This window comes from Cucurbita pepo, chromosome LG01, assembly GCF_002806865.2.
Source record: "Cucurbita pepo subsp. pepo cultivar mu-cu-16 chromosome LG01, ASM280686v2, whole genome shotgun sequence".
Taxonomy (NCBI): Eukaryota; Viridiplantae; Streptophyta; class Magnoliopsida; order Cucurbitales; family Cucurbitaceae; genus Cucurbita; species Cucurbita pepo.
This window is the reverse complement of record NC_036638.1, coordinates 11,140,684-11,167,645: the sequence shown is the minus strand read 5'-3', so window position 1 is coordinate 11,167,645 and position 26,962 is coordinate 11,140,684. Positions and strand designations below refer to the sequence as shown.

General features: G+C 34.9%; 2 protein-coding genes, 1 non-coding gene and 1 pseudogene across 4 annotated transcripts in view; 2 read left to right on the top strand and 2 right to left on the bottom strand.

Moving 5' to 3' along the window:
- Nucleotides 1-8,023: 8,023 nt before the first annotated feature.
- Nucleotides 8,024-8,142, top strand: LOC111782794 (annotated as a pseudogene).
- A 224-nt stretch (nt 8,143-8,366) lies between these two features.
- On the top strand, nt 8,367-8,485 carry LOC111782697. The gene has a single exon (XR_002813179.1). It is a non-coding gene; the product is annotated as a 5S ribosomal RNA (ribosomal RNA).
- A 4,820-nt stretch (nt 8,486-13,305) lies between these two features.
- Nucleotides 13,306-14,503, bottom strand: LOC111778128 (NADPH-dependent pterin aldehyde reductase-like). The gene is made up of 4 exons (XM_023657794.1): nt 14,410-14,503; nt 14,131-14,324; nt 13,859-14,031; nt 13,306-13,547 (listed from the first exon to the last, which is right to left on the bottom strand). Exons 1-4 carry the CDS (start codon nt 14,501-14,503, stop codon nt 13,448-13,450), a joined length of 561 nt encoding a protein of 186 aa, XP_023513562.1. The 3' UTR covers nt 13,306-13,447.
- A 964-nt stretch (nt 14,504-15,467) lies between these two features.
- Nucleotides 15,468-26,962, bottom strand: part of LOC111793006 (protein ABC transporter 1, mitochondrial) — a 14,308-nt gene continuing 2,813 nt past the window's right edge. For both annotated transcript variants that reach the window (XM_023674672.1, XM_023674680.1), the window contains exons 5-9: nt 26,492-26,650; nt 22,398-22,557; nt 21,496-21,605; nt 17,957-18,073; nt 15,468-16,062 (exon numbers count right to left, since the gene is read on the bottom strand). In XM_023674672.1, coding sequence (XP_023530440.1) covers nt 15,697-16,062; nt 17,957-18,073; nt 21,496-21,605; nt 22,398-22,557; nt 26,492-26,650 — 912 coding nt within the window. In that variant the 3' untranslated portion in view covers nt 15,468-15,696. The remainder of the gene's footprint in view (nt 16,063-17,956; nt 18,074-21,495; nt 21,606-22,397; nt 22,558-26,491; nt 26,651-26,962) is intronic.

The following is a 26,962-nucleotide window of genomic DNA, read 5'->3' as shown; positions in this document are numbered from 1 at the left end:
ACTCCTAGTTTCTCTTACTAGGGTCATCTGTTCATTAATGAGATATCTCAGCTACCTCCAGCTTAGCATAGCAAATGTTTTTAAGTTTTATTCGTCATTGACTCCTAGTTTCTCTTACTAGGGTCATCTATTCATTAATGAGGTATCTCAGCTACCTCCAACTTAGGTTACTGACTCTCTTTTGATATGCTTATCTAGAATTTTCGGACTCGTATGTAAGACTCGCTCTCGGTCAAATACAGCCTGTCTACTAATTTCTCTGGCGGCCTGTTTATCTCATACACCAACGGTCAGGAGTACTCATGCTCCCTGACTTAGCACACAGCGCGTTGNAAAACATTTAAAACTGCTATTTAAACTTAAAACAACCGAAGTAAATTCTTGACAGCGAAAGCATAAGTACACAAAACAGACACATACATGGATTCCTAAATAGTCTCTAGCCCGCTGGTCTCGTCCTCGTCCTCGGTTGGCCTGCATCAACTAAATCTGGAAAGAAAAGTTGAAAATAATTTTGATGAGTAATTAAATTACCCAGTAAGTAGCCAACTTTATCTTTCATGAATTCATAACTAATCTTTCCAGGTGTTTTTAAATTTTATTCGTGAATGACTCCTAGTTTCTCTTACTAGGGTCATCTGTTCATTAATGAGATATCTCAGCTACCTCCAGCTTAGCATAGCAAATGTTTTTAAGTTTTATTCGTCATTGACTCCTAGTTTCTCTTACTAGGGTCATCTATTCATTAATGAGGTATCTCAGCTACCTCCAACTTAGGTTACTGACTCTCTTTTGATATGCTTATCTAGAATTTTCGGACTCGTATGTAAGACTCGCTCTCGGTCAAATACAGCCTGTCTACTAATTTCTCTGGCGGCCTGTTTATCTCATACACCAACGGTCAGGAGTACTCATGCTCCCTGACTTAGCACACAGCGCGTTGACCAGGAACTCCGCGGAAATTAGTAGACTATCATACTCATATAAATAAGCCATAGCTCAATAGCCAATAAGCATATCCTAGAGTCATAACCTTTCCATTAACATGCATAACATACTTACAGTTACTGCATGCTTTCATACATGTATCATGTTCAACACATAGAACATTCTGGCAATCATTTATATCATGCTTACATCACAGGCAAGCAGTCACAATATACAATAAACACTCAATATCATCAAAGCTCATCATAATATACTAAGCTCTTAATCAAGTAAACAACATACTTACATGTTGTAAAACAAGTTAAGAACTAGTTCAAAGATCAATATGCTACTTACCTGGTTTCGAATCCCTTTCTCTCTTGAATGTACATTTAATAGGGTATTTCAACACAATTCCTTTCAATTAGACCTATATTTCACCATTTTCAAGGTAAGTATAGGTCAATCTAGGTAGAACAGGTCAAAACGAATCGAACGGGACAAACCGGGAACAGAAATGATGCTTCACGCGCCCTCACGCGCCCTCACATCCTCGGTGTGTCTGTCCCACGCGTCAGGAGCACACCCAGTCACGGACCCTCACGCGCCTGCGTGTAGTGCACGCGCTTCTTCTTCTTCCTTGCGTTTTCTGAAATTTTCCCATCTTTTATGTTAATAACTACTATATCCCGAAGCCATATCCTCCTTCTACGATTCGAATTTCATCCTGATTCCTTCTACAAATTTATAGATCTCCTTATTACGATTCTAACAAGCCCTATTTCATAACTCATTATACAATATGAACCAAGATATCGAGATTTAAAGGTTCGGTGATATGGGTTTTTCGTTACCTTTGCGACAACCGCTTAAATCAGCTTAGTTCAGAGCTTCAATGGCTGAAAAGCCTTCACAATCGTCTCCCCATCCTCAGGTTTGCACGTTGTCACAACAAATGCCAAAGAACCCTAAGGTTTTTCCGGAAAACAGGAATTATAACATTCTCTGTTTTCTGTTTCCCTCTTCCTCTGTTTCTTCGATATTATTTGGTGCTTCCTCGTTGGCCTTGCCAACGCCAATCACCACCACCATCCATAACACTAACACAAAATAAAACCACCCTTCTTCATCCCACACCTCCATCTTCCTCTCTTTTCTTTCTTTTCCCTTCAATCCACCTGTCCATTCTTCCGTTCTCCATGGCAGCAGCTTCAAGCTGCTGCTGTCTTTTTTTATTTATTTATTTATTTATTTTTATTTTTATTTAATTGATTTATTTATTTATTTATTTATTTATTTATTATTTTCGGATTATTACAGTGAGGCATTGAGTCGAGGTAGGGCGTGATCAGAGGGGTTAATTGTCATAGAGGAATGCATGTCCCGGAGCGTCAGTTCTATCTTTTCTTTTGCATTTAGATTTTCACATCTTTTGTTTTCTGGAACTTTCATTTGTTTGAATCTTTGTATTGAAACTTTCGGTTATAGGAATAAATGATTTCGCCTTTACACCTTATCTACTTTTTCTTTGCATAGACATTGTCTTTTGAGTCACGGCTCATAGTAAAATATCGGGTCGTGACAAGTGGTTCCTCGAAAAATGGTTTCATCGGTTAACCCTTTCTTCTGTCTAATTCTAGTGATCAAAAGCACTGTTGACTTTATCTAAAACTATCGATTCTTAAGTGAAATTACTCCCGTTGTTGTCCTCTTCTTGCTCACATTCCCAACTATCCCATTCCTCCTCTACTGGTTGTGTTAGGTCATAGACTGCTGAACATTCCTCTGCCTCTATGGGATATTTCAGAACGTCATTGATATTAAATTCTACTTTATAGTTACCCATTCTTAATGTTATGGTTGTAGCATTTACTATTATTCTCCCCATCTTTAAAAATGGTCTCTCCAAGATAATTGGTACATCATCGTTTGCTTCATAGTCTAAAATAATAAAATCGGCTGGAAATATGAATTAACCCACTTGAATTAAAATGTCGATCTTTCCTTCTAAATAAGTGATGAACTTATCAGCTAGTTGGATGGTAACTGTAGTTGGTCTAACCTCACCGATCCCTAACTTCTTGTAAATGGATAGAGGCATTAAGTTGATGCTTTTCCCCAAGTCACATAATGCTCTACCTAACTCCTTTCCTCGAATGGATAGAGGAATAGAGAACGAGCCTGAGTCTTTTTCCTTTAATGTGATCTTATTTTCATAACTGCACTACACTCTTTATTTAGTGTCACCATCTTGAATTCTTCAAACTTCCTTCTATTAGTGAGCACATCCTTCATGAATTTCACATAATTTGAGGATAGTGAGCACATCCTTCATGAATTTTACATAATTTGGTATTTCCTCAAAGTCTCCACTAGTGCTATGTTTATATGAATTTCCTTCAGAATATCTATGAACTTCTCGAAATGGGCTTCCTCTTTCTTTCTTTTTATTCTTGGTGGAAAAGAATGTGGTGGCATGTATGTTTTGCTCTCTTCTTCACTACTATCTGCTGCTTACATTTTAGGAGATTGTTTTGCTCGGCTCCTTTTGTCCAGTATTATCCTCTTTTTTTTTATTTTGCTGTGTATCAACTGTCTCTTGTGAGTGTTGTCACTGTGTTCTTTAATTTCACCTCCCATGTTGGATATTTATTTCCCACTTCTCAATTCTATTGCTTGACATTGCTCTTGCCCTCTCTTTTCGGTGTTTCGATATCTGCTAGCAGCTTTCTAAGAGATCTATTTCGTAACTCAGTTGCTAATTTACCCAACTAAACTTCCAAATTTCACAAGCATGCTTGTTGAGTCTATTTCACATCATTTTTTTGGTCATATATTCCTTCATTATGCTCTCAAGAGATGTTCCCAGTACGTGCTGAGCTTGGTTAGTATCTTTCTCTTAGGTATTGGCTTATTGAGGACCATATGTCATTTGATTTTGTAGTCCAAAACTTGGAGGGTAGTTTGCTTTATGTGGCGTTTGTTGATTGTATGAACTTTGTCCCTTCCATGAGAAGTTTAAATGGTTTCTCCACCTTGAGTTATAAGTGTTTAAGAAGGAATTACTTTTTTGGTTGCCTTGACTAGCATGATTTCTCACATAAAAAATTGAAGATGGATTACTTGGACATTTATCAAAAGTGTGTTCTTCACAATATACACAAGATTATGTTGTTGTTTGAGTCATTACAACAACAGTTTGAACTGGTGCTTTAGTCCTTGAGTCTTGTCCTAACGCTAGATTTTGTAGAATTGTCACAAAAGCAAATTGAGCATTGATAGAGGTGAAAACATCATCTTCAAGTACTCCTCGGGTCTTCTTTCTTGGATTGCTTCTAACATCAGCTTATTGACAATTGTTAGATGCTATTCTTTCTAGGATCTCATAAGATTCATTGTACGTCCTTGACAAAATATCTCCATTGGCGGAATCATCCACCACTTGTTTAGTAGCAATATTTCATCCATTTTAGAAAATCTCCATTTGGATACAATGAGGTAGTTTATGATTAGACACTTTTTAAGCATCTTCTTAAGTCTCTTTCAAGCTTTACTTAGTGTTTCATCTTCAAACCGTTGAAAATGAACAATTTCATTTTTGAACCATGCATTTCTAGTGGGTGGGAAATACTTGATCAAAAAAATGTCTGCTAGACTATTCCAGAATCAATTGCTCCCCGTGCTAAAGTATTTAATCATAATTTAGCACCAACCCTAAAAAAATAAGGGAATAAGATCAGTCTAACCACGATTCTATCCACTCCTTGGAATCAGAATGAGTCACTAATTACCAAAAATGACTTTAGATGTAGGTAAAGATCTTCTCACGGTAGTCCATGAAATTGCCCAATGTTTGCAGCATTTGAAACATCACAGGATTTAACTCAAAAGTAGTAGCATGCATTTTCGGTCTAATAATGCATGAATTTAGCTCTTCCACAGCTAGATATGCATATACTCTAATTGCTCTTTCTCTGTCATCTACTAATGAATAGCATTAGTAGTGATTCTCTCTAAATTAGCCGGTTGGATTTTCAAACTTTTGATTCATTTGGACTCCAAAGTTTCCTTGATGTACATTTTTTTATGTCAATCTCAACTTTTGCTCCCTCAACCATCCCCGAAAGGTTGTCTCTATTTTAAGAACCAAAATAAATTCCAAACTGGTAGGTGGGTTCATACACCCAATTTTGTAGTAGAAAATTCAGTAACAGAAAATTATGTATAAATAAATTTAGCACTAGAAAATTGAGCTTACTGTGGTTTTTTTTTTTTTTGGTCCTCAAACTCGCTGTAATCTTCAAACAAGTAAAGTAACTAAATTAGGTTCCCTGGCAACGACTCAAAAAATTTGATTGCTTGTGAAGGTACATAATAAAATGGTATAAAACTTACAAGAATAAGTGCAAGTATACACTGTCACAAGAAGTATATAATAAGTAAATTATTAATTCTACGTAGAACCTATTTTTTTAGTGACTTTTGTTGCTAGAAATTAGGTGAGTTTTTAGTATCATTCAAATGTATGTTGCTGTCGAAAAACAAAGAGCAACGAGAAAATCAATGATAATGAAGAAGGATCGGCTATAAGAGATGAAATATATAAGTTGTTGAAAATTTGTGGTGGATTTTAGCTCTTTTTAATAGATTCTTTAATAGATTCTCAAGCCCTCTTTCAAAGGTCATGCATGGTGATTATTTCCATAATCATTTTGTAATTTCTATTAACAAGACTTTAGAAGAAGAATTATTCTTAACCCTTCAAGTTTCCTTGCAATGTAACTAGAGTATTAAAGAGAATTTCTTCGATCTCCCTCATCTTTCGAATAAGAAAATAACTATATATATATATATATGTAAAGTGGCCAACTAAACAAACATGTAAATCACTAATAATAATAACAACAGTTTAATCTGGAAAGTTTCTTGAAATTAGAAAATAAGGCTTTTCCCATTTGTGAGCACCTTAAAAGTCCAAAAAGATCCATAAAAATTAGAAAAATGTCCTTTTGTCCTTTACTCTCACTTTTTCCTTTCTAATCCTTCTCCAAAGATTTTAAATTCCTAAAATTAATTCCTAAAATTAATTTTTTAGGATATTGAAATGACTTGCTTAAGACCTTTATTCTTGCTTTAATTACTTTTCTTGATCCTTTGAGTTACTTTGGGTTTGGGTAGGGAGTAGAAGTGGACTAATCCACTCTCTTTGAACTGCCCAAGGGCCAAGGACATACAAATAAAGAGCTAAGAACCCAAAACATAAGAACACATGTCTACGTCCTACGAATTCAAAACTTTATTCAAAACCTTAGTCCTCAAAAGAGGAATTATGCTTAAGGACCCAAAATCGATGGCTAGAACCCAAGGACTAAGATTCTTAGGAAAAAAAAACCATGACATGCTTGGGACTTGAGTATGGTACCCTAACATACATCATAAACACGATTAAAAGCCTACAAGTAGTCTACTTGTTAAGTTTTATACTCACTCTAGTATTTACCTATTTTTCACCTAACAACTAAGTATTTGTCAAAGATGGGAACAAATCTAGAGTGGGTGCTATATAGAGAGTAAAAATTATATTTTGAATACGGTATGTTTTACTTTTTAAATTCTTCTAAGCCTTTTGTAATCTCAAAGCCAATGAGACATGTATTCTAAAGCAGATTTTATACACAAACAATAATATCATAGTAGTTGAGAGACATAAGGAATCGATTCTTTATGATTATGATTATTGTACAATATAGAGTCTACTCTATAGAATTATCAACTAATGTATAGTAGTGAATTATCTTAGTTGATTGAAATCAGTACCAGAATTAGAACAATTACAAGGTCACATGCCGATGTGGTGTTTGTTAGATGAGCTAGACTATTTAAACATTGAATGAGACTATTGTGATATAGATGAGCTTAGAGATTAGGTGACGGAATCTTAACCTATTACCTAAGAGAGAGAATTTAGTCTATAACCTTCCAAAGTCATAAGCTAGACACATGGTATATAGATTTAAAATATGATTTATTGACAATTGCCAACCACCTATTCACGAAGGGTCTCCGGTATCCGCCCTTTCAATTTATTGTGTGAAAAGTTCAAGGCATGGATCTTGTGTAAACTTCCAATTTGTGGTGGGATTGTTCCACTTAGCTCATTATTTGATAAATCCAATCCACACATGTACTTAAAAATACTCCCTTTATATTGTTCTAATCTATTCTTGGTCATGAAATTTACTTCAATCTCCCCTTTCAAGTACTTATCTTCATGACTAATTCTCCAAAACATCAATCTCAATGAAGAACACACTTTTAAAATCAAGCCTCGTTGATTCATATGAACTTTTAGACTCTTTTGAGATCCCAAACGACATGTTACCTAAGCATGAAGGAATCGATCCCTTGAGTTTATTACCCGAAAGATCCATAATACTCATTTCTCTTAACCCACAAACATGTCTTGGAATTACAATAATTATTTATTACTCGAATTTTATTAATTGAAATAAACAAGTTTAGGAAGATTTTTTTAATGTTAAAATTAATAGATGAATTAACAAAAATTACAAAAATTATTAGTTTATGGATAAAAATTATTGTTTTTTCCTTTTTTTTTTTTTTAATAAATTTAAAATTCATGTCTCTCTTAATTAAAAATAAATAAATAAATAAATAAATAAAGAAGGTTTTTAGATTTCTAGTTACCTTGTAAGAGTTTTGAATCATTGAATCGATTATTGTTGAGCGTCAATTCTCTCAAGTTCTTCAAATCTGTTCGGAAAACAAGAAAAAAAAAAGGAAGAAATTTAATAAAAGAAAGATTAGAAAATTGAAATCAGTAATTCGAGAGTACATTTGTGATTAGTGAAGGCAGAGAAGGCATTGTGGGACAAGTCGAGTGATTCCAGCTTGGGAAAAGGGTTTAAGAGAGAAGCGTGGAACAAGTAAAGCATGTGGTGGGAATGGTCGATGTCCAACAGAGTAGACAGAGAGAGGCTTAGTATGTGAGGTGTGGGAGAGTGGCATTCAACTCCCTCCCACTCCACAACCGAAGGGAATCGATGCTAAAATTATGGGCATGGCATGACATGTTGGATGCGATCATATCAGCACTAATGCATCGAATCCCATCAGAATTCCGCAGTCAAGCGTGTTTGGGCAACAGTAGTACTAAGTTGGGTGACTACTTGAGAAGTCCTCGTGTTGCACCCCTTTTTTATTTCTTTTACTCGTTTTTTCAATTTATGCCCATTCTTTTCTTCCTTTGTTTACAAATGGCAACCGCTCCTGCTTGCACGCTCACGCCCATCGCGTTTCTTCTCCCCGACATGTCCGTGCGGGGCCCATCGGCCATTTCGAGCACGTGCGTGCACCCACCGTTGCCTCGATCATGCCGCCCCGCATGCGTTAAATGTAATTTGTGCGCATTACATGTCGGGTGCGATCATACCAGCACTAATGCACCGAATCCTATTAGAACTTTGTAGTCAAGTGTGCTTAGGCGAGAGTAGTACTAAGTTGGGTGACCACTTGGGAAGTTCTCGTGTTGCACCTATTTTTTATTTCTTTTACTCGTTATTTTAATTTCTTCTCGTTTGTTTCGAACACGTGCGTGCACCCACCGTCGCCTCGATCATGTCGCCTCGCATGCGTTAAATGCAATTTCTGCGCATATCATGTTGGGAGCGAGCATACCAACACTAATACACTGAATCCCACCAGAACTTCAAAAAGGATTTTGAGTGGGGTATGCTATCCAATGAGTTTATATATTACTGAACAAAGAAATATTTAATCTCTCTTTATAAATTCGTTAAGGGAGAAGATTAATATTTCACATAATAATCATATGTGACTTGATCTTAATCATGAGTGAGTTATGAACTTCTACTTGTGAGGGCTTGTCCTTTGATTTACATGGGTGGAAATGAATATTCTAGTCGATTCAATATGTTTACCATTTTGGAGACTTGACCAAATAGGGAACTTGGAATATAATATCACCAATCCTTCCACATAAGAAAAGTAGATGAGTTATTCTTTATGTGTTGATTTCGGGACTTGGAAATGGGCCCCACTCTCTCATTGGGCCGAGAGAGACTTGGTTTATGATTGAATCATAAACAAATTGTTTATTAGAGAATTAGTGATACTTAAGATGAAAGATATAATTATAGATGTAAAATAGACTTTTGACCTAGCTGTAATTATGAACAACTTGTGAAGAATTGACTTGCTTGTAATAATTATATCATAGACATAACTTGTACTATAGTGTATAAAAATGCAACTGTAGGCCTATAGTGGAGTAACTATAGTTAATGAATGACAATAGGTTAATTAATTAATTTTGTATCATTGAAGTTTATAATATGTATATTCATAAGATCCCCTCGCTAGCTTGTAGCAACATTAAAATGTTTAATTTAATTGAAAGAAAATTTTAAAGTGTTCAAATTAATATTTAATATATTATATATATTAAAAGAGAAAAATACAGGATATGAACTAAGAGACATCAATCATACAATATATTTCAATGAAAATGTGAAGAAAATGCGATTGAAATTATCAAATTGTATATGATACATTACCTATTAAAATAATTAAGGTACATTAGATACATTGAATAAAAGGTGACTAATCTCTCACACTTTCTCCGAAGAATAGAATGAAATTCTCCATTCGTAGAATACTCTTGAAACTCTCCTTTTTCATCCCTTCGAGTTTTTCTTTCAAAAGGTTCTCACAAGTATTGACTTTGTGTTCGAGCCATAGCAAAGAAAATCTTGTGGAATGTGAAAAACTTCTACGTCGTTGGAATACATTAAGAAGGTTTGCATGTTGCGGTTTCTACAAAGGTAGAGTTCTTACTCTCATATTTATTGCTTTCTTTTAATTCTTAATAAAATCAAAATGGTTTTCAATGCTTCCGCTATATGGATGAAGAGTTCATTCCCTCGTGACATTCCTTTCACTATCTTTCTTCTGTTTAAACACTCATTTTAAACGGGTGGACTTGTGACTACACAGTAAGTCAATGAGTGTCCATATCTTTTTCTTCTTGATGGTTTCAAGTCCTTTTGCATGACCTTATGCCATGTCTTCGATCAATCATATTTTTCATGTCATGTCGTCATCCATCCACTAACTATCCTGGACAGCCTTGAAATCGCTCCTCAAGATTTGTACATTTGCTTCTTTGATCCGTTTCAGACATATATGCATTGTTCACAACGCTCCCACGTTGTTTTTACTGAGTCCTTCTCTACCAACATGAGAAAGACATATTCTTGGATTTCTTGGTAGATGGCAGCAAATGTCATCCTATCCTTGTGTTCCTCAACGTCACCACCATGTTTGATGGTGTCTCACACGCCTTATGCCTATAAATTAATACACATCTTTAATGCTCATACTATATAGTTATTTTTCATGAGTAATAGGTACAGAAGTGTTACACTCCACTCCTTTCCACTTTTCATCACTATTACACTCCTTTAGCAACATTATACACTAGTGACATTATACACTAGCGACGACATTTGTTTCTGCATCCCAATACTGATATTATTGATAGGGACAAACGACCTCCATAATCATATGATTATATTTAGCATGAACTCTCATATTTTTGCTTTTGGTTCTCCAAAAAGTTCATGCTAATGGGTGTCCCTTACTATACCCATGATCTTACAAGGATTTCAATAGCTTCTTACTTTGGTTTGTGTAAGACAGAACAAGTAGAAGAAAGTAGAATTAGTAATGATAGGTTTAGAGAAGCTCAAATTCAAAACCTTTGCTTTCTTTACTTAAAACTTTGAGAACATAAATCAGGCTATTCAAATGAGGACAACACAAATTCAAGGTCCTCAAGGACCATGGCAATGAGTGTCGAGAAGAAGGCCTATTACGCCTCCTCAAGAAGAACATGAAGATCCGTTTGAGGTAGGATAACCACGAAGAACGTGAATGACCATCCAAAGGAACTACCTCGTGATTATCAAGATTAAGATCCCACTCTTTCATGGAAAATCCAAATCGGAGGAGACTTTTTTTTTTTTTACCACATTTGATCTTGTTTTTGCAAGTGATGTAGAAAGAAATGTATCACTAAAAAGGAAGGATCTAATAAATCAAAGGATTAAAGAGGAATAGTTTCTTTTGAGACTAGATTTATTTTCTTTGATGATTTAACTTAAATTACTTTGTGAATGTAGATCAAACCCAAAGGTTTGTAGAAGGACTACATGAAGAATTTGAAGTCCAAGAAGAGCTATCTCTCCAATAATTAAGAAATTAACCATACAAATTGAAGGGAACTCGATTTCTTTTGAGGCACGTCAATACTAGAATTGATGATGAAATGGGAGGAGTCATACACTTCACCGAATGCACATAAGGTATCCAAGTCATACGCTAACAAAGCTACAAAGAAAGTAAATAATAAGATCAAACCAAAGATGGACAAATATGATCCTGACATCTTTTCTCACTTAATTCATTTATTGATGTCTGTATTAACCTTTTCTACTCAAACTCAATAATCTGAACAAACGTTGACTTCAAGTCTTCATCGCTTTCTCAAGTAATCTCTGCATTAGGGAGTCCCTTCGACTTTACTAGTACAAGGAACTCTTGCACATCAACAACCGGTGCTTCGATCTGATACGACCTACACACGCGTCTATGCCTCGTTGCGCCACATGTCACACCTGCAGCTAGAAAATCCCTTTGGCTTACATGGCTCAGTCTGCTTGTCTCGACTCCATGGAACATCACTCCCTCGGCTCGGTAAAGGAGAAATTGCCCATTTTCTATCGTTTCGACCATCCCAAAGCTTAAATTGACTTTGTTCCAAGGCAATTAAGGTCAATATAAGGTTCAATTTCTCGATTTATGTTAAATTGAGTTAAGGAATTTGAGTTACTAACGAAATGAGATGGAAGTTCTAATAGGAAATGACAATCGGCGATACTTGGAGCAATTTCGAGGGACAGAAAGCAAACATACTTGAATTTAGGGAAACGTCAGCTAAAGCCAAGGTCACCCAAGTAAGTGGTCTTACTATCGTTTTGTTATTATTGAATGTTGTATGATGACACGTGACCATGGCTTCACACATGTCATATGCTCGTATATTTGAACGGTTATGAAATGATATGTGTACGTTATGATATGTTAATGTTGTGTTGTATGTGATGAAATGATTTGTTTACGATAGGATATGTTTGAAGACATACTTGTATCATGATATGTGAATGTTATGATATAATATGTGCATGATATGATTTTATACGTTAGAAGACATGACGAGTTTATGATATGACATATATTTGACATAAATGATATATGATATGATTGACATGCAATATAATGAATTGACATAATACACAACCCCGATATACGCATGGAAGCTATGATAAAATGATATGATATAAAGAAAATCGTTAGAGGGGTTGTTATACATGATAATGAAAGGAAAAATGTTGGGATCTCATACATCATTGTGTGTTCATGCATCGAGGGATGCCCCTTCTCCTTTTACGATGATACGGACGTGTACGTTATGAAGAAGAAAAACGATCATTATGTTTACCATAATGTTGCTACGATGGCCGCTATGCCTAATGGGTGTTTGGCATCAACAACTATCAGAGAATGCTCACCTGACAAGAAAGGGGCCTAGGAGGTGTGCGAATCTACTAGTGGGTTCATAGTCACACGTGTGGACCGTGTGTAGAATAGTAAATAAATATCCAATTACGCGCTTAGGATAGTCCTCGTAGAAATATAGACTGATATAATAGATTTCACTCATGATTGTATGTGCTTGCATCTAACCCCGATAGGTGGTCACTTTCTTATAATACTAAGTCATGTGCTACTCTTATTTTTCCAAGTAAAGGCAAGACTCCCCTTTCCGACTAACGGTGGCATCACAACCTAGGAGACCGTGGCACATGCATAGGGTAGTTTGCAATTTGAATTTAGTAGACTATAGGTTAGTCCATGTCAGTTTGCATTTCCTTTTAGTAGCATCTAGGTGAGTATTAGGTCATTTTTACTTTATATTATTTTATTTAAAAGCGTTTTAGATGACATGTAAGACCAAGATTATGTTTTTATGATAAAGTTTTAAGTGAAGTATTTCCGCATAAAATGTCTATGATATATATACAATAGTGATCTTAGACCAAGTAGAAATCTAGGATTGTTACATTGATTGTTCCATAATCATGTTGATTCTAAACTTGAAAATTCTAGAAGGTTCATTGAAATCTCTATGCCAAAGAAGATAAACATAAAAATTTGCACATTGTTTCATTATATGTTGATGACTTAATTTTACTACAAATCATAAAGTTGTTGATATGTGATGAATTTAAAGATTTCATAAAAATGGAATTTGATATACAAATACTTGCAATAACACAAATGGAAACTACATTATTAGCGTTATTCGCTTCAAAATTTTACAATATTTTAAAGATTAAATTTATAAATAAAGAGAAAATTATTCAAGATTGGGCAAAGTGCCTGGATCTTCAACGGCCAGAGATGCTCCATTGTCTAGTGGAGTAAGATTAAGAATCATGGTTGCTGCTTTGGAAGCCCTTCAATAACAATAAAATCAAATCAAATATATGAATGCGTTCGACGCTTAAAAAAACTTGAATTTGTGAGTCAAAACTCGATAAGTAGAATTGAAAAGTTAAGTGCTGTTAAGTGCTTAAGGTTTCTTTGTTTCGAGAAAAGCTTCCTCCCCTCAAATTGTTCTTTTTGCTTGTTTTATTTATTTCGACATATTTCGATCATGTGACATATCTAACCGTGTAACCTGTTTCTAGATTTAGTTCCTTTGGTCGAACTTATATGGGAAATAAAAAAAAAGAAGTAAATTTAGTGATTAATATTAATTTCTTACCAATGTTGAGGGGATTGATATTGTGGAGCAAAATGACCAAGACAAGAGACCAACATATCAGTATATATAATGCCCGGATCTAAGCTCACAATTGCCACTCCCTCTGGGACTTCTTTTGCCACCGCTTTGCTTACTCCTTCAACCGCCCATTTTGATGCACAATATGGTGAACACTTCAAAATAGAACCAAACCAAATAAATACCATCATCCACTCAAAAACTAATAATAATAATAAATAAATAAATAAATAAATAAATAAATAAATAAATACCAGTGCATGTGCAGTTCTCCCCGAAATAGAAGACATGTTGATGATAATCCCTTGCTTCTTAGAAATCATAAGAGGAATGAAATGGCGCATAATATTCGCTATTCCTTTCACGTTGGTATCAATCACATTATCAAATTCTTGCGCATCCACTTCCCATATTTTACCATTTCTATTGATCAAAGCTGCATTATTCACTGCCAACCATATCCACAAATCATTAAGCTATTTGTTTTTTATTCATTCAAGACTAGAAATTGAAACAAAAAGGAAGGGGAATACCGATGATATTTGGAACAAATTCCTTTTCTACAATGGCTCTTGCAAATTCTTCAACTTTGGTGTTGGATCTCTGCAAAATTTGAGTGGTGGCCATTTTAGTGTTGGGTTTTGGGTTTCTTAGAGACAATTTTACAGAATGATGAGAGTTTGAATGTTTAGGAGATAGAGTTTGGTTGGTGTTCAAAGATGTTCAAAAAGCAGAGGTTGAGGTTTTTTTTCTTTTTTTTTTTTTTTTTTTTTTTTTTTCTCTTTCGTACGGTCCCTATACAATTGGTAAATATGGTCCCAGGATTTTATTGTTATGTAGCTTGAATTTGGAATGGCCGAAAATGGTGTCACTTTCTCATCAATGGATGCTGCCAACTAATAGCTTTATTTGTAGGTAACTTGTGACCAATGTAGTTTTCTTTTGAAAAACTAAATGTGATCAAATAATTTAGAAGTTATAAGTTATGTATGATTATGTTTATGTTAAGTGTATGTTGAAATAAAGTAGTCTTAGAATAAGGTATTTTTATTATAATATCATTTTTTTTTATAAGAAATCTTATGGTCATTTAATAAGATTGAAATAGTGTTGATAACTCGACATTTGCATTNTATCCACAATAGAGAGAAAGAGACACGAGAATTTATGTAAGAGGCCCATTATCGTTTTTGGTAGTTGCTTTTATATCAATCTCTTAGTTAATTTAAGTAAGAGGTCCATTTATTGTTCTTGAAAGAGAGTGGTAGTTACTTTCGAGAGATTGGTAATTGCTTTTATGTTAATCTTTTAGTTTTAATTTGAATCCCCCTACTACATATAGTCACTAATTGTGATGTCTAATAACATCAACACACAAAGATGCAGTACCAATAGTCTCTCTTTTTGTCCTACCGAATAAAGGTTGAATCCTTGTTTTCGACTACTTTTACCCGAGGAGGCAGATGAAAAGCCCCTTTATCTCTCCTTATCGATGGCTATCTAAAAACTTTTATCAACAATTGCATAAATTAGATAGGTCTCTCGACTGAACAAATAAAGACATTTATATTTTGTCTCTCGAACATGAAAATAATTTCATTCAAAATTTTTGAACTAAAATTTTATTAGTGGATACGTATTGCATCACTAGTCATTCACAACAAAATGTTTTATAAAATTAACAATTGGAAGTAATACTAAAGGTAAAAAAATGAATGGTTGAAAACTGTGGAAGTATAGAGACCAAATACGAGGATGTGGGGCAGGAAAAGGACAGGACAAATGGCTGCTGGAGATTCAAATGTTGGCCCTTCAAGATCTCAATTTTGGTCGTCGAAATGATAATTGTCGTAAACATTGAATAAGAGTTGCCTACAGGGCACAGCAGCGCCAAGCTTGATACAAGCCAAGAAAGCACCTGATAGTTTGCGGTGAAGGCTATAGGCTTCATCGGGTGGTGGGGTTAGCCTGTGCCGCAACATGGTTGCACCAAGGTTTGAAATACTATGAGTGATATTTGAAGCTCGAAAGTCATAGGCACCAGGCTTTGAGAATGGCAATCCCACAACAAAACCTGCTTGAACATGAGCATCCAACATCACCTCTGATTCCTCTCCTGTTAGAAATCCAAGTCTCCTTGACATTTCGATTACTGCATCTTTATCGCCATTTGCGCATGCAACAACCTAATTAAAAAATGCATCCAAAAAGAGTGTTTTAGGAACATATATAACATTAACTTCCAATACAATACAAGATGGATACAATTTCATCAATACAATTACAACTAAATTCTTAAACCTCTAGGTCCACTAGATATGCATAGCAAGAATTGGGCCAACCGCAAATAGATCTAAATGGATCCCTGCATACTCGAGATTTGTTTTGCGACTACATGGAACAGGTCCGAACGGATCTGGAATGGTGGATCTGAACAGCAATGACGATCATAGAAATCAACTGATAACAGCGATGAGCATGGGCAACAACGATGAATGTGGGAGTGAGATGAAGTTTGAAGTTGAGAGTTTGGAGATACAAGAGGGACGAAGAGAGCACGAGATATCAGAGATGGAGAGAGCTCGAGAGACAGAGATACGAAGGAGAGAGAAATTGAGACTAAAGTTTGAGAGACACTGAATAGAAATACGATGTAGGAAATCTCAAATATTTTCTAGGAAAAACTGTTGCTTGGTCTCAAAAGGGTATAATTGTATCCCAAAGGAAGTATGTACTCGATCTTTCCAAAGAAACTGGTATGTTAGGATGCAAGCCAATAAAGTCTTATACGGACTCACAAAAGAAACTTGGATTAAATCATGGGAGAACTCCGGTGGACAGGAGAGATATCAGCACCTTGTTAGGAATAAACATCCTATCTATCTTTCTCATACTCATCCAGATATTAGGTTTCTTGATTTCCAGAATAGAACAGTTTTTTGAGAAAACTGATAAGAGAAATATTGAGGTCCACTATGATGCAAATTGCACAGGAACATCACAAATAGAAAATTTACCTCAGGTTATTACTATTTTGTATGGTACTCTTGCAACATGGAAAGGTAAAAAAATCAATCAGTGTTCGCAGGAGTAGAATTCAAAGAACTTGCTCATGGTAAATGTAAAGGCAGATGAATCAAGAGTCTCGAGTGAATTTGGAAAAAGTTGTTCATACCAATACAGATGGTATGTGACAATCAAAATTTGCAAAGAATTCAGTTCATCATGATAAAACAAAACATGTTGAAATGGATGGATATTTCCTCTCCCAAAAAGTCAATAATGAAGTGGTTCGACTTGACTATGTGCCTATCAAACAACAAATTAACTAATATTCTTACCAAGCCTTTACCTAGGTCTTCACTTTGAAGATTTGAATAACAAGTTATAATTTTTAAGTATGTAAAACTCATGTTGGGGAAGGGTGTTGCAAATTAATGTCAAATTTAGGGCATTTTTTGTAATTAACAGATTAGGAAATTTTTCTCCTTCAATTATGTAATCTTTTAGACCTAAGGTTAAAAAGGATTTAAATAGGTTAGATTCTTTTTCCCATTACATTTGACATTTTTCTCTTCTACTATTTTTTATCAACACAAACACATCGGAGCAGTAACAACTATTATCAATTAGACTGAACGACCATTGACTGGGTAGTTTATCTTTACCAGGCAAAAAATTGAAGTATACATTAATGGATGGTGAATATAAATGTTGAATCTCAAATATCTGTAAGCCTCGGTGGAATTACTAGTCCTATAATTGCTCCAATAACTCCTCCAAGGAGTAGCTTGAACATGTTACAACTTTGCTAGATCCAGCCACCCATTAGATCATAGTGAAACCCTTCACTATCTAGATAAAATTGAACCCTAAATTCACAAATATGCAGAAGTAAACCGTGTACTTAACTAAACTTACTGAAAATGTCCAACAAAAGATCTCGAAAACAAATGCTAATATCTCAAATTTGAAACAGAGATAATTTGGAAGGTTAAAAGTTCATCATCTTGTGATGAAACTGTGTGCTAAAAAATCAGGTGTAAATAGGAGCGCTGAACTCAAAGGCAAGAAAATTACCATTCTTAAGTAGTTGTCAACAAAATTTTTAGGATAATCTCGAGCTGCTCCAAAGTCGATCAGATTAACTATATTTGAGGCTTCATCATACACAAAATTACTCCAATTGGGGTCCGTCTGATACATTCAGAAAATAGAATCAAATTAGGACGAGAAAAATAATTGACAGAAACTTCAGCCAAAGAAAAACAGCAGAAAACATATGAAATGTTTCCACAAGAAAAGACATAAAATGTGAAGGAAGCATTAAAATCATTAAGTAGAGATAATGCATTGTTCCTAAGCTTTCTAGGAGCATACTCTGACCATATGCAGTTGTTAGGAGTATTAGTAGGATAAAATCAGAAATATTATTGTGATACTTGGACACAAAAGCCATTATGCAATAGATTGGTCAAGGAAAGGTAGTATCAATAGAGTGGGCTTCGATTCTGAATGTCCCTCAAGGAAATTAATTTCAAATGGGATCATTAATGACCCCTTGGTAGTGGAAATTTCTCAATCATATTCAGCCATTAAAAAGGATTTCTGAATAAAAACTTTTGGGATCTTAAAGGATTTATCCAAGGAATTAATTGTGGATGGGAGAGGAAGTAAGTGCCTCATTGGTATAAAACTAAACAGAGGATAGAAAATCCAGAAAGAAGCTGTATCTGTATATTCTGAAAAGAAAATGGCGCATAGGTTTAAGAGAATCCAGAGACTCAATAAACCCTACAGATGGCACGTGACAATTGGGTTTAGAGACCATGTACAGAAATAGTAAATAAAGATAAATGACAGGCCCAAAATCACTAAAGTTTACGAGCGTAGGCACGTGAGAAAGAAAGTGGGAGTGTAATGCATAATTTTTGTGAGTGATGTAAACCCATTTACATTCTGTTATATTTTCTTAGTTAGAATGTGGGTTTGGGGGAGAGGTGGCTGATATAGAAGCGAGTGTTGTTCTGTAGGGTATATTTTTGGCTGAGATTTTGTTGCGAGTCTCTGAGGAGAATTGGAAGAGACGGGAAGCTCTCAGACCTTCCCTTAATACATGTTAATTAATAAAATTTGGGCAAGCCTATCATTTTTGGTTAGAGCGGTGATTCTGGGGAATGGTGAGTAGGATGGAAAGTAGAATTGAAGACTTGGAGGAGAAGATGAACAATGTGGAATTGAAGCAATTGGAGAGACAAGCCAAAATAGACTCCCAATTTGCAGAAGCAGTAGAGAGACAAGCTCTAATAATAGAGAAGTTGGATGCCCAACTGATAGCATACATAACTTACTATCTCTAGGACTTATTTTATGCTAGTTTTGAGGAAATAATGAATTTCATGAGATTATTTTTATGAATGGTAGATCTCAAGCATTTGGAGCAAATCGAGGGATTTGACTAAATATTGAGCAAATTGGGCATGATATTTTCACCTCTAAGATAACCAACCTATTTGTTCCCAAGAATATACAGGAGGCGCTAAATGATTTGAATTGGATGTAAGCAATTATGGGAGAGATGAATACTCTTAAACAAAATTGCAAACGGGACATAAATTACCAAGGGATAAGAAAATAGTAGAATGCAAATAGGTATTCACTTTGAAGTGTAAAGTCGACGGTAGCATTGAAAGGTACCAAGCTAGACTTGTGGCTAAAGGATCCACACAAAACTACGGAATCACTTATCAAGAAATATTTGCTCCTGTTGCTAAAATTAAATCCATTAGAATTTTCTTTATTCACTTTGAACAAAATTGCAAACGGGACATAAATTACCAAGGGATAAGAAAATAGTAGAATGCTTGAAGTGTAAAGTCGACGGTAGCATTGAAAGGTACCAAGCTAGACTTGTGGCTAAAGGATCCACACAAAACTACGGAGTCACTTATCAAGAAATATTTGCTCCTGTTGCTAAAATTAAATCCATTAGAATTTTCTTTATTAACTTTGAACAAAATTGCAAACGGGACATAAATTACCAAGGGATAAGAAAATAGTAGAATGCTTGAAGTGTAAAGTCGACGGTAGCATTGAAAGGTACCAAGCTAGACTTGTGGCTAAAGGATCCACACAAAACTACGGAGTCACTTATCAAGAAATATTTGCTCCTGTTGCTAAAATTAAATCCATTAGAATTTTCTTTATTAACCGCTATCAATTTTGATTGGCTTCTTTATCAACTTGATATTAAGAATGTTTTTCTCAATGGAGATCTTGAAGATGTGTTTATTTTACTTACTGCCTGGTTTTCAGGTGAATATTGGGGTTAACAAAGTATGCAAGTTAAAGAAAGCTTTGTACGGCCTTAAATGGTCTCCTAGAGCAGGGTTCGAACATTTTGAAAATGCAGTGACAAGCTATGGGTTCATTCAAATTCAAGCAAATCATGCTATGTTCTATGAACATAATGGAAATAACAGGATTGTTTTTATAGTATTAGTAGATGATCTTATTTTTATAGGTAATGACGAGATAGTAATGACGAGATAAGACTAACTAACTACCTTGAAAAAAGGACAATCTAATAAATTCCAAATTAAGGACCTGGGAATTTTGAAGTATTTCTTAGGCATGGAATTTGCTAGGTCAAAAACTGACATCCTTGTCAATCAAAGTATATTATTGATTCAGTTGAAGAGACTGGATAAAACAGTTGAAACTCCCATCGAGCCGAATTTAAAATTGCAAGCTATGAGAGAAAAGGAGGTAAAAGACAAGGAAAGGTAACAATGACTTGTGGAAAGACTCATATACCTCTCTCACACACATCCGAACATTGCTTTTGTTGCTAGTATGGTAATTCAGTCCATGCATTCTTCTAGGCCAGCTCACTTTGAAGCAGTCTAGAGTCTAGAGTCATGAGATACTTGAAAGGTACACAAGAAAAGGCATACTATTTAAGAAGCCTGGTCACATATTGAAGTTCTCACTGATGTTGGGTTGGGCAGGTAGCACTGCAGATAGAAGATTTACTTTTGATCATCTCTTTTGTAGGAAAGAATCTAGTTACTTGGCGAACCCAAAAAAAAAGTGTGGTGGCTAGAAGTAGTGCTGAAGCAGAGTTTAGGGCGTTAGCCCATGGGATTTGTGAAGGTGAATGGATAGAAAGATTATTGGAATATTTGAAATTCTCTCAGACAACGCCCATGTGCATTTTTTGTGACAACAAGGCAGCAATTTCCATTGTCCACAATCTAGTCCTTCATGATAGAAGGAAATATCTCAAAGTTGATAAACACTTCATAAAGGAGAAGATTGATGTACGAGTAACACAGATTCCCTATCCTTCAACAACAAAGCAAATTGTTAATCTATTAACTAAGGGATTCTCGAAGTTACAATTCAACAAATTGATTGACAGGCTAGTATCTTCGAACCAGCTTCCAGGGAAGTGTGGGTTATTTCCTTTTGTGTTAATTAATTTCTTGTGTCTACTGTGTTATTTGTAATGGGTGTTTTGTCTATTTGAAAACTCATTTATTCTTAAGACAGAAAATAACAGCGGACAACTAAAAAAATATTGCATTTCCTATAATAACATGTCTTTGAAAACTTGCCTGCATGAAGCGGAAAACAAATAATTCACGTAACGTGAGCTCCAGCAACTTTCTCCCAACATAATTACGAGTTTCCTGGTCTAACAATGCTACTTTATCAATCGGAATTCCTGTGGAAAACAATACACTAATTCGAAGTTAGAACATATATTTATAGAGAAAGGAAAAACCAAGAAAACTGATACAGAAATATACTGTGAAGGGATAACATCTAGAATGAAAATGATGGTTCATCAACATAATATAATATAACAACAGATATTCCTTTGAAGCTGGACAAAAGGTCTGACCAAAAAAATATAAATAGCATCAGAATCTTCATTTGATTAATTCAGCTCCTACCCACCACATGGAGAAATTACAACGTAAAGCCATATAGAGATTTCATTAAAAAAAAAAAAAAAAAAAAAAAAAAAAAAAAAAAAAAAAAAAAAAAAAAAAAANTTGTTCTCGTGATAATTCACGCATTTAGACAAAATATGTTTGGGGAATTGTTCTTGGCATTTCTTGCTAATATCTTGGGATAGTACATAGATGAAAAGAACATAACTAATAGTCAAGAGGGCAAAAATAATAATTATTATTATAATTAAATTAAATTAAATTTTAAAAAAGAAAAAACAGAGTCTGAAAAGGAAGAGTCCTTTATCTATACCCCTCCGAGGGAAAAACCAGAATTTGTTCAACCTTAACAAAGGCAAAAGGAAAATAACCACTTCGGTTGCACAATGAGAAAGGCAAAACTATGATGGTATGTTTAACATTATTCCATTCACAAGAATTATTTATATAGGCATAAATAAGACAAGATTAAAAAATCATAGCTAACAAATTAATTACATATATAGAAAAAAAAATAGAACACATTTAAGCAAACAAGCAAGAAGAAGATATACGAGTACCAGAAATAAGTTCTGTAGTCAAAACTCTTTTGCTTGATAGATCATCCACAACCAATGGAACATAGAAACCTTCAGAGTTACATAACAGATCACGGAAACGTTTTTGATTTGTAGCCTCCAACACATAGTCACATTCACGGGATAACTCATCTTTTGCCACCTAATAGATAGTACCAACACTGACATCAACTCGCACTTTTATCTATAAAAGTTATTAGAAATAAGCACTACGGAAATAAATAGATACATTTGTTAATAATGAGGTATATTGCACCACCAACTAACATGAGGGCTTTAATGATCTCAAAAGATTTAAGAAATTTATTGTTGTTGATTTCAAAATATAGAACTCTGCTTCAAAAGTATTTGAGCCCAATAACTTCAGAGGAATAACACTATATATATATACATATATATATATATATATACATATATGTATGTATGTATAAGTAAAATATTGCCGCAACTGCAAATATGGTGCTGCAAACTACATCACGGAATGTTGTATGAGATGGGAAATTGCTTACTTGGATATGTTTTTTTTTTTTTTTTCCATTCCATGATATGTGTTTCGTCAGATGATAGAATTTTTAATCTTTCTGCTTAACTTGAAGTACTTTAAAAATATATACAAATATACAAGACTTCTCCAATTTTACATACAGTTAAGGTAAAATTATGATCCGGTTTTTAGGTCATAATTATCAATATATCAGCAATCAAATTCATGTTTTTTTTTTTTTCTTTTTTTGATAAGAGACAATTTCATTGATGATTGAAATTTACGAAAGAGATGTATTACCCAAGGTGTTTACCAAAGACCTTCCCAATTTACCATGAGGGAGGTATAAATATAGGAAGTAAAAATATTAGACAATTTACACCAAGATATAGCTTGGTAAACAACATTGTCGAAAAGTTGTGTAGGTCTATGTCTTTTCTGCAAATATTCTCTGATTTTTTTCTTTCCACATCTTCTAAAAGAAAGCCATGACGAGGTTTTTCCATAGTAGAACTTTTGCATTCTTGAAAGGGTAGTACGCTAAGGCCATGTCCAAAAGATTCTTTAACTTCCTAGGAAATGTGAGATGTCATCCGAATATATTGAGAATCGTTGTCCAAAAATTTTAAGTGTATGTGTATTGCATAAACAAGTGGCTTTGTGACGTTTTCTTTCTTGCATAATGGACACCAATTTGGAGAAAGAGTGATGTAAGACATTCTTTTTTTAAGATTTTAACTTGTGCTAATGGCTTTATGCACTATTTCCCAATAGAAGAACTTCACCTTTTTAGGCTGATATCCTTTTCATGTTGTCTTTGCTAGCGTGGGATTTATTAATTCTACTTTTTTTTCCATGTCCATCATCAAGGATTTAGCAGAAAAGACCCCATCAGTGTTGGGGAGCCAAGTCAGTGAGTCTGCTTTGTTTGACAATACCNCTTTCCACATCTTCTAAAAGAAAGCCATGACGAGGTTTTTCCATAGTAGAACTTTTGCATTCTTGAAAGGGTAGTACGCTAAGGCCATGTCCAAAAGATTCTTTAACTTCCTAGGAAATGTGAGATGTCATCCGAATATATTGAGAATCGTTGTCCAAAAATTTTAAGTGTATGTGTATTGCATAAACAAGTGGCTTTGTGACGTTTTCTTTCTTGCATAATGGACACCAATTTGGAGAAAGAGTGATGTAAGACATTCTTTTTTTAAGATTTTAACTTGTGCTAATGGCTTTATGCACTATTTCCCAATAGAAGAACTTCACCTTTTTAGGCTGATATCCTTTTCATGTTGTCTTTGCTAGCGTGGGATTTATTAATTCTACTTTTTTTTCCATGTCCATCATCAAGGATTTAGCAGAAAAGACCCCATCAGTGTTGGGGAGCCAAGTCAGTGAGTCTGCTTTGTTTGACAATACCACTGGGGCAAGGTCAAGGTTTAATTCGGCCCATTTCGTTACTTCATTATCTTTTAAATTCCTAGCAAGCTTTAGGTTCCAAAATTTGTTGACAACATTCCAAGTTTCTTTGATCGTGGCTTTTTTGCTATGAAAGAGCTTGTATAGAAGTGGATACCTTAGAGCTAGCGTGGTGTTTTCAATCCATGGGTCGGTCCAATATGTACTTCCTCCATCGCCCACCTTATGGCAAGTTCGGTTGGTGATGAGGTTTTGATGTTTCATTATGTACTTCCAAGGCCCTTTTGTAGAAGATGGAGGGGTGATTTTTGTTTGATGTGGCGTATATTTAGCCATGATGAGGTTTTTCCATAGTAGGGCTTTGGCATTCTTGAAAGGGTGGTACGTTAAAGCCATATCCAAAAAATCCTTTAACTCCCTAGGAAATGTGAGATGTCATCCTAATATATTGAGAATCGTTGTCCAAAAATTTTGAGCGTATGTGCATTACATAAACAAGTGGGTTTGTGATTCGTTTTCTTTCTTGCATAACGGACACCAATTTGGAGAAAGAGTGATGTAAGACATTCTTTTTTTAAGATTTTAACTTGTGCTTATGCACTATTTCCCACAGGAAGAACTTCACCCTTTTAGGTTGTTATCCTTTTCATACTGATTTTGCTAGCGTGGGATTTATTGCTTCCACATTTTTCCCCATGTCCATCATCAAGGATTTTGTAGAAAAGACCCGTCAGCGCTGGGGAGCCAAGTCAGTGAGTTTGCTTTGTTTGACAATACCACAGGGGCAAGGTCAAGGCTTAATTCAGCTCATTCCGTTGCTTCATTATCCTTTAAATTCCTACCAAGCTTCAGGTCCCAAAATTTGTTGACAACATTCTACGTTTCTTTGATTGTGGCTTTATGTTATGAGAGAGATTGTACAGAAGTGGATACCTCAAAGCTAACGTAGTGTTTTCAATCCATGGGTCGGTCCAATATGATGTACTTCCTCCATCACCCACCTTATGGCAAGTTCAGTTGGTGATGAGGTTTTGATGTTTCTTTATGTACTTCCAAGGCCCTTTTGTAGAAGATGGAGGGTTCCAAGGCCCTTTCTTTATGTACTTCCAATCCATGGTTTCTTTAGCGCAGTGGGCTTCTTTTTCCCAAATGGAATTGCCATGATGCACACGTAGTGTTCTTTCAGCCATGGTGCCAAGATTTGGATGGCTCTTGTCGGTGTGAGTATTGTTGATATCGGGGTTTCCTCTTCTACCTCTGTTTCATTCTGCTTTTCCTGAAAACGAGTACCAAGCTCTGTATCTGCAAGGGAGATCTCTAGTACGGGTGAGAGATGTTGGCCTTATCTGCGGTGGGGGATGGTGGGGTAGTGGAGAGGGGTAAGGGGCTAGATGCATATTCATCGTCTGATTCTTGCTCAATGCCAAGAGTGGATTATTTTGTTCCTGGGTACTTAGTACATAAGTCAACATTTATGATGAATCATTTATTTAAACATTGTGATACGAAATTAGATGGCTTAATCATGCCACAAAAACTTCATGGTGGATAACAAGATTGTACCATACATGTTCGGATTTAGGGAGGTTTTGTTGTTCTTTTCAAATTATGAGTATTTTTTATAAGGTTTTAAGTTACAATTAGTTGGTGGTCATTATGGCATTGATGGGCATGAGAGTTATAATCTTTCCATTGACTATAGGTTACTTTAAGGTTTATTTTCAAGGCTATAAATAGTCATTTAGGTTGTTGTTTTAGTAGGAAGATTTTGGATATGAAAATGAAACTTGCATATTATGCATCTTAAGTTAGGAGCTTGTTCCTTTGCATTTTTTTGTGTTTAAATTTGCATGGTAGAATAATTCAAGTAGTCTTGATCAAGCTATCTTGTAGAGTGATTCGAATCACGAGTTTTTTTTACTCTTGATCTTGATCATCAAGGTAATTTGTTCCAAAACTTTCCATTGGGTTGATTTTTAATTATTTTTGGGGTTCTTGGATAATTTAGATCTAAATGTCTTGTTCTTAAAAAATGTTGTTAGATCAAATCCCGAGAGTTCCACAACACTTTAGTGCCAACCAAACAATAGAAGACAAATATATGAATAATTAGAGCTATAAAGTAACAAAGCTTACAAGCATGTTGAAAAAATCAACAAAGAGAACAATAAAATACCTTCATTGCTCTGTCAAGATAAAGTCCCTTCGGAATCAGATTAGTATAATCCAACAAGAGTTTCACATTATTGATATCACTCTCAATGCTGTCAGCAACTCCAGGGTACTGAATTTTCATTGCAACTTTCATACCATTCTTTAAAACAGCTCTATGCACCTGAATCGGATTTAGAAAGCATCCAACTAAGAATTCAAACAATCTTATCAAATAAGAAGATAAAGCTCAAGGACATCAGTAATGAATACGGAACAGGAATATCTAAACATAATTTAGAAAGAAATCAAGGACTACATCACTTATGTTATCCTGGAATTCCTGAAAACAATAAATATAATGAAAAAAATACCATCACAGAGGGAGGCTAGTATGACATCTAAATATCGTAATAAAATCTGGAAGATAGAAATAGCTGCTAATAATTGCTCCATGGCACAAGACTTTTTTCTTTTTCTTTTTCTTTTTTTTTTT

Bases quoted from the DNA above. Each gene is read 5' to 3' on its own strand.
- LOC111778128 (XM_023657794.1), bottom strand. From the start codon at position 14,503: ATGGCCACCACTCAAATTTTGCAGAGATCCAACACCAAAGTTGAAGAA. The intron at 14,325-14,409 runs GTATTCCCCTTC...TATGGTTGGCAG, and splicing joins ATTTGTTCCAAATATCATCG to TGAATAATGCAGCTTTGATC. The intron at 13,548-13,858 runs GTAAGAAATTAA...TTGTTATTGAAG, and splicing joins TATCAATCCCCTCAACATTG to GGCTTCCAAAGCAGCAACCA.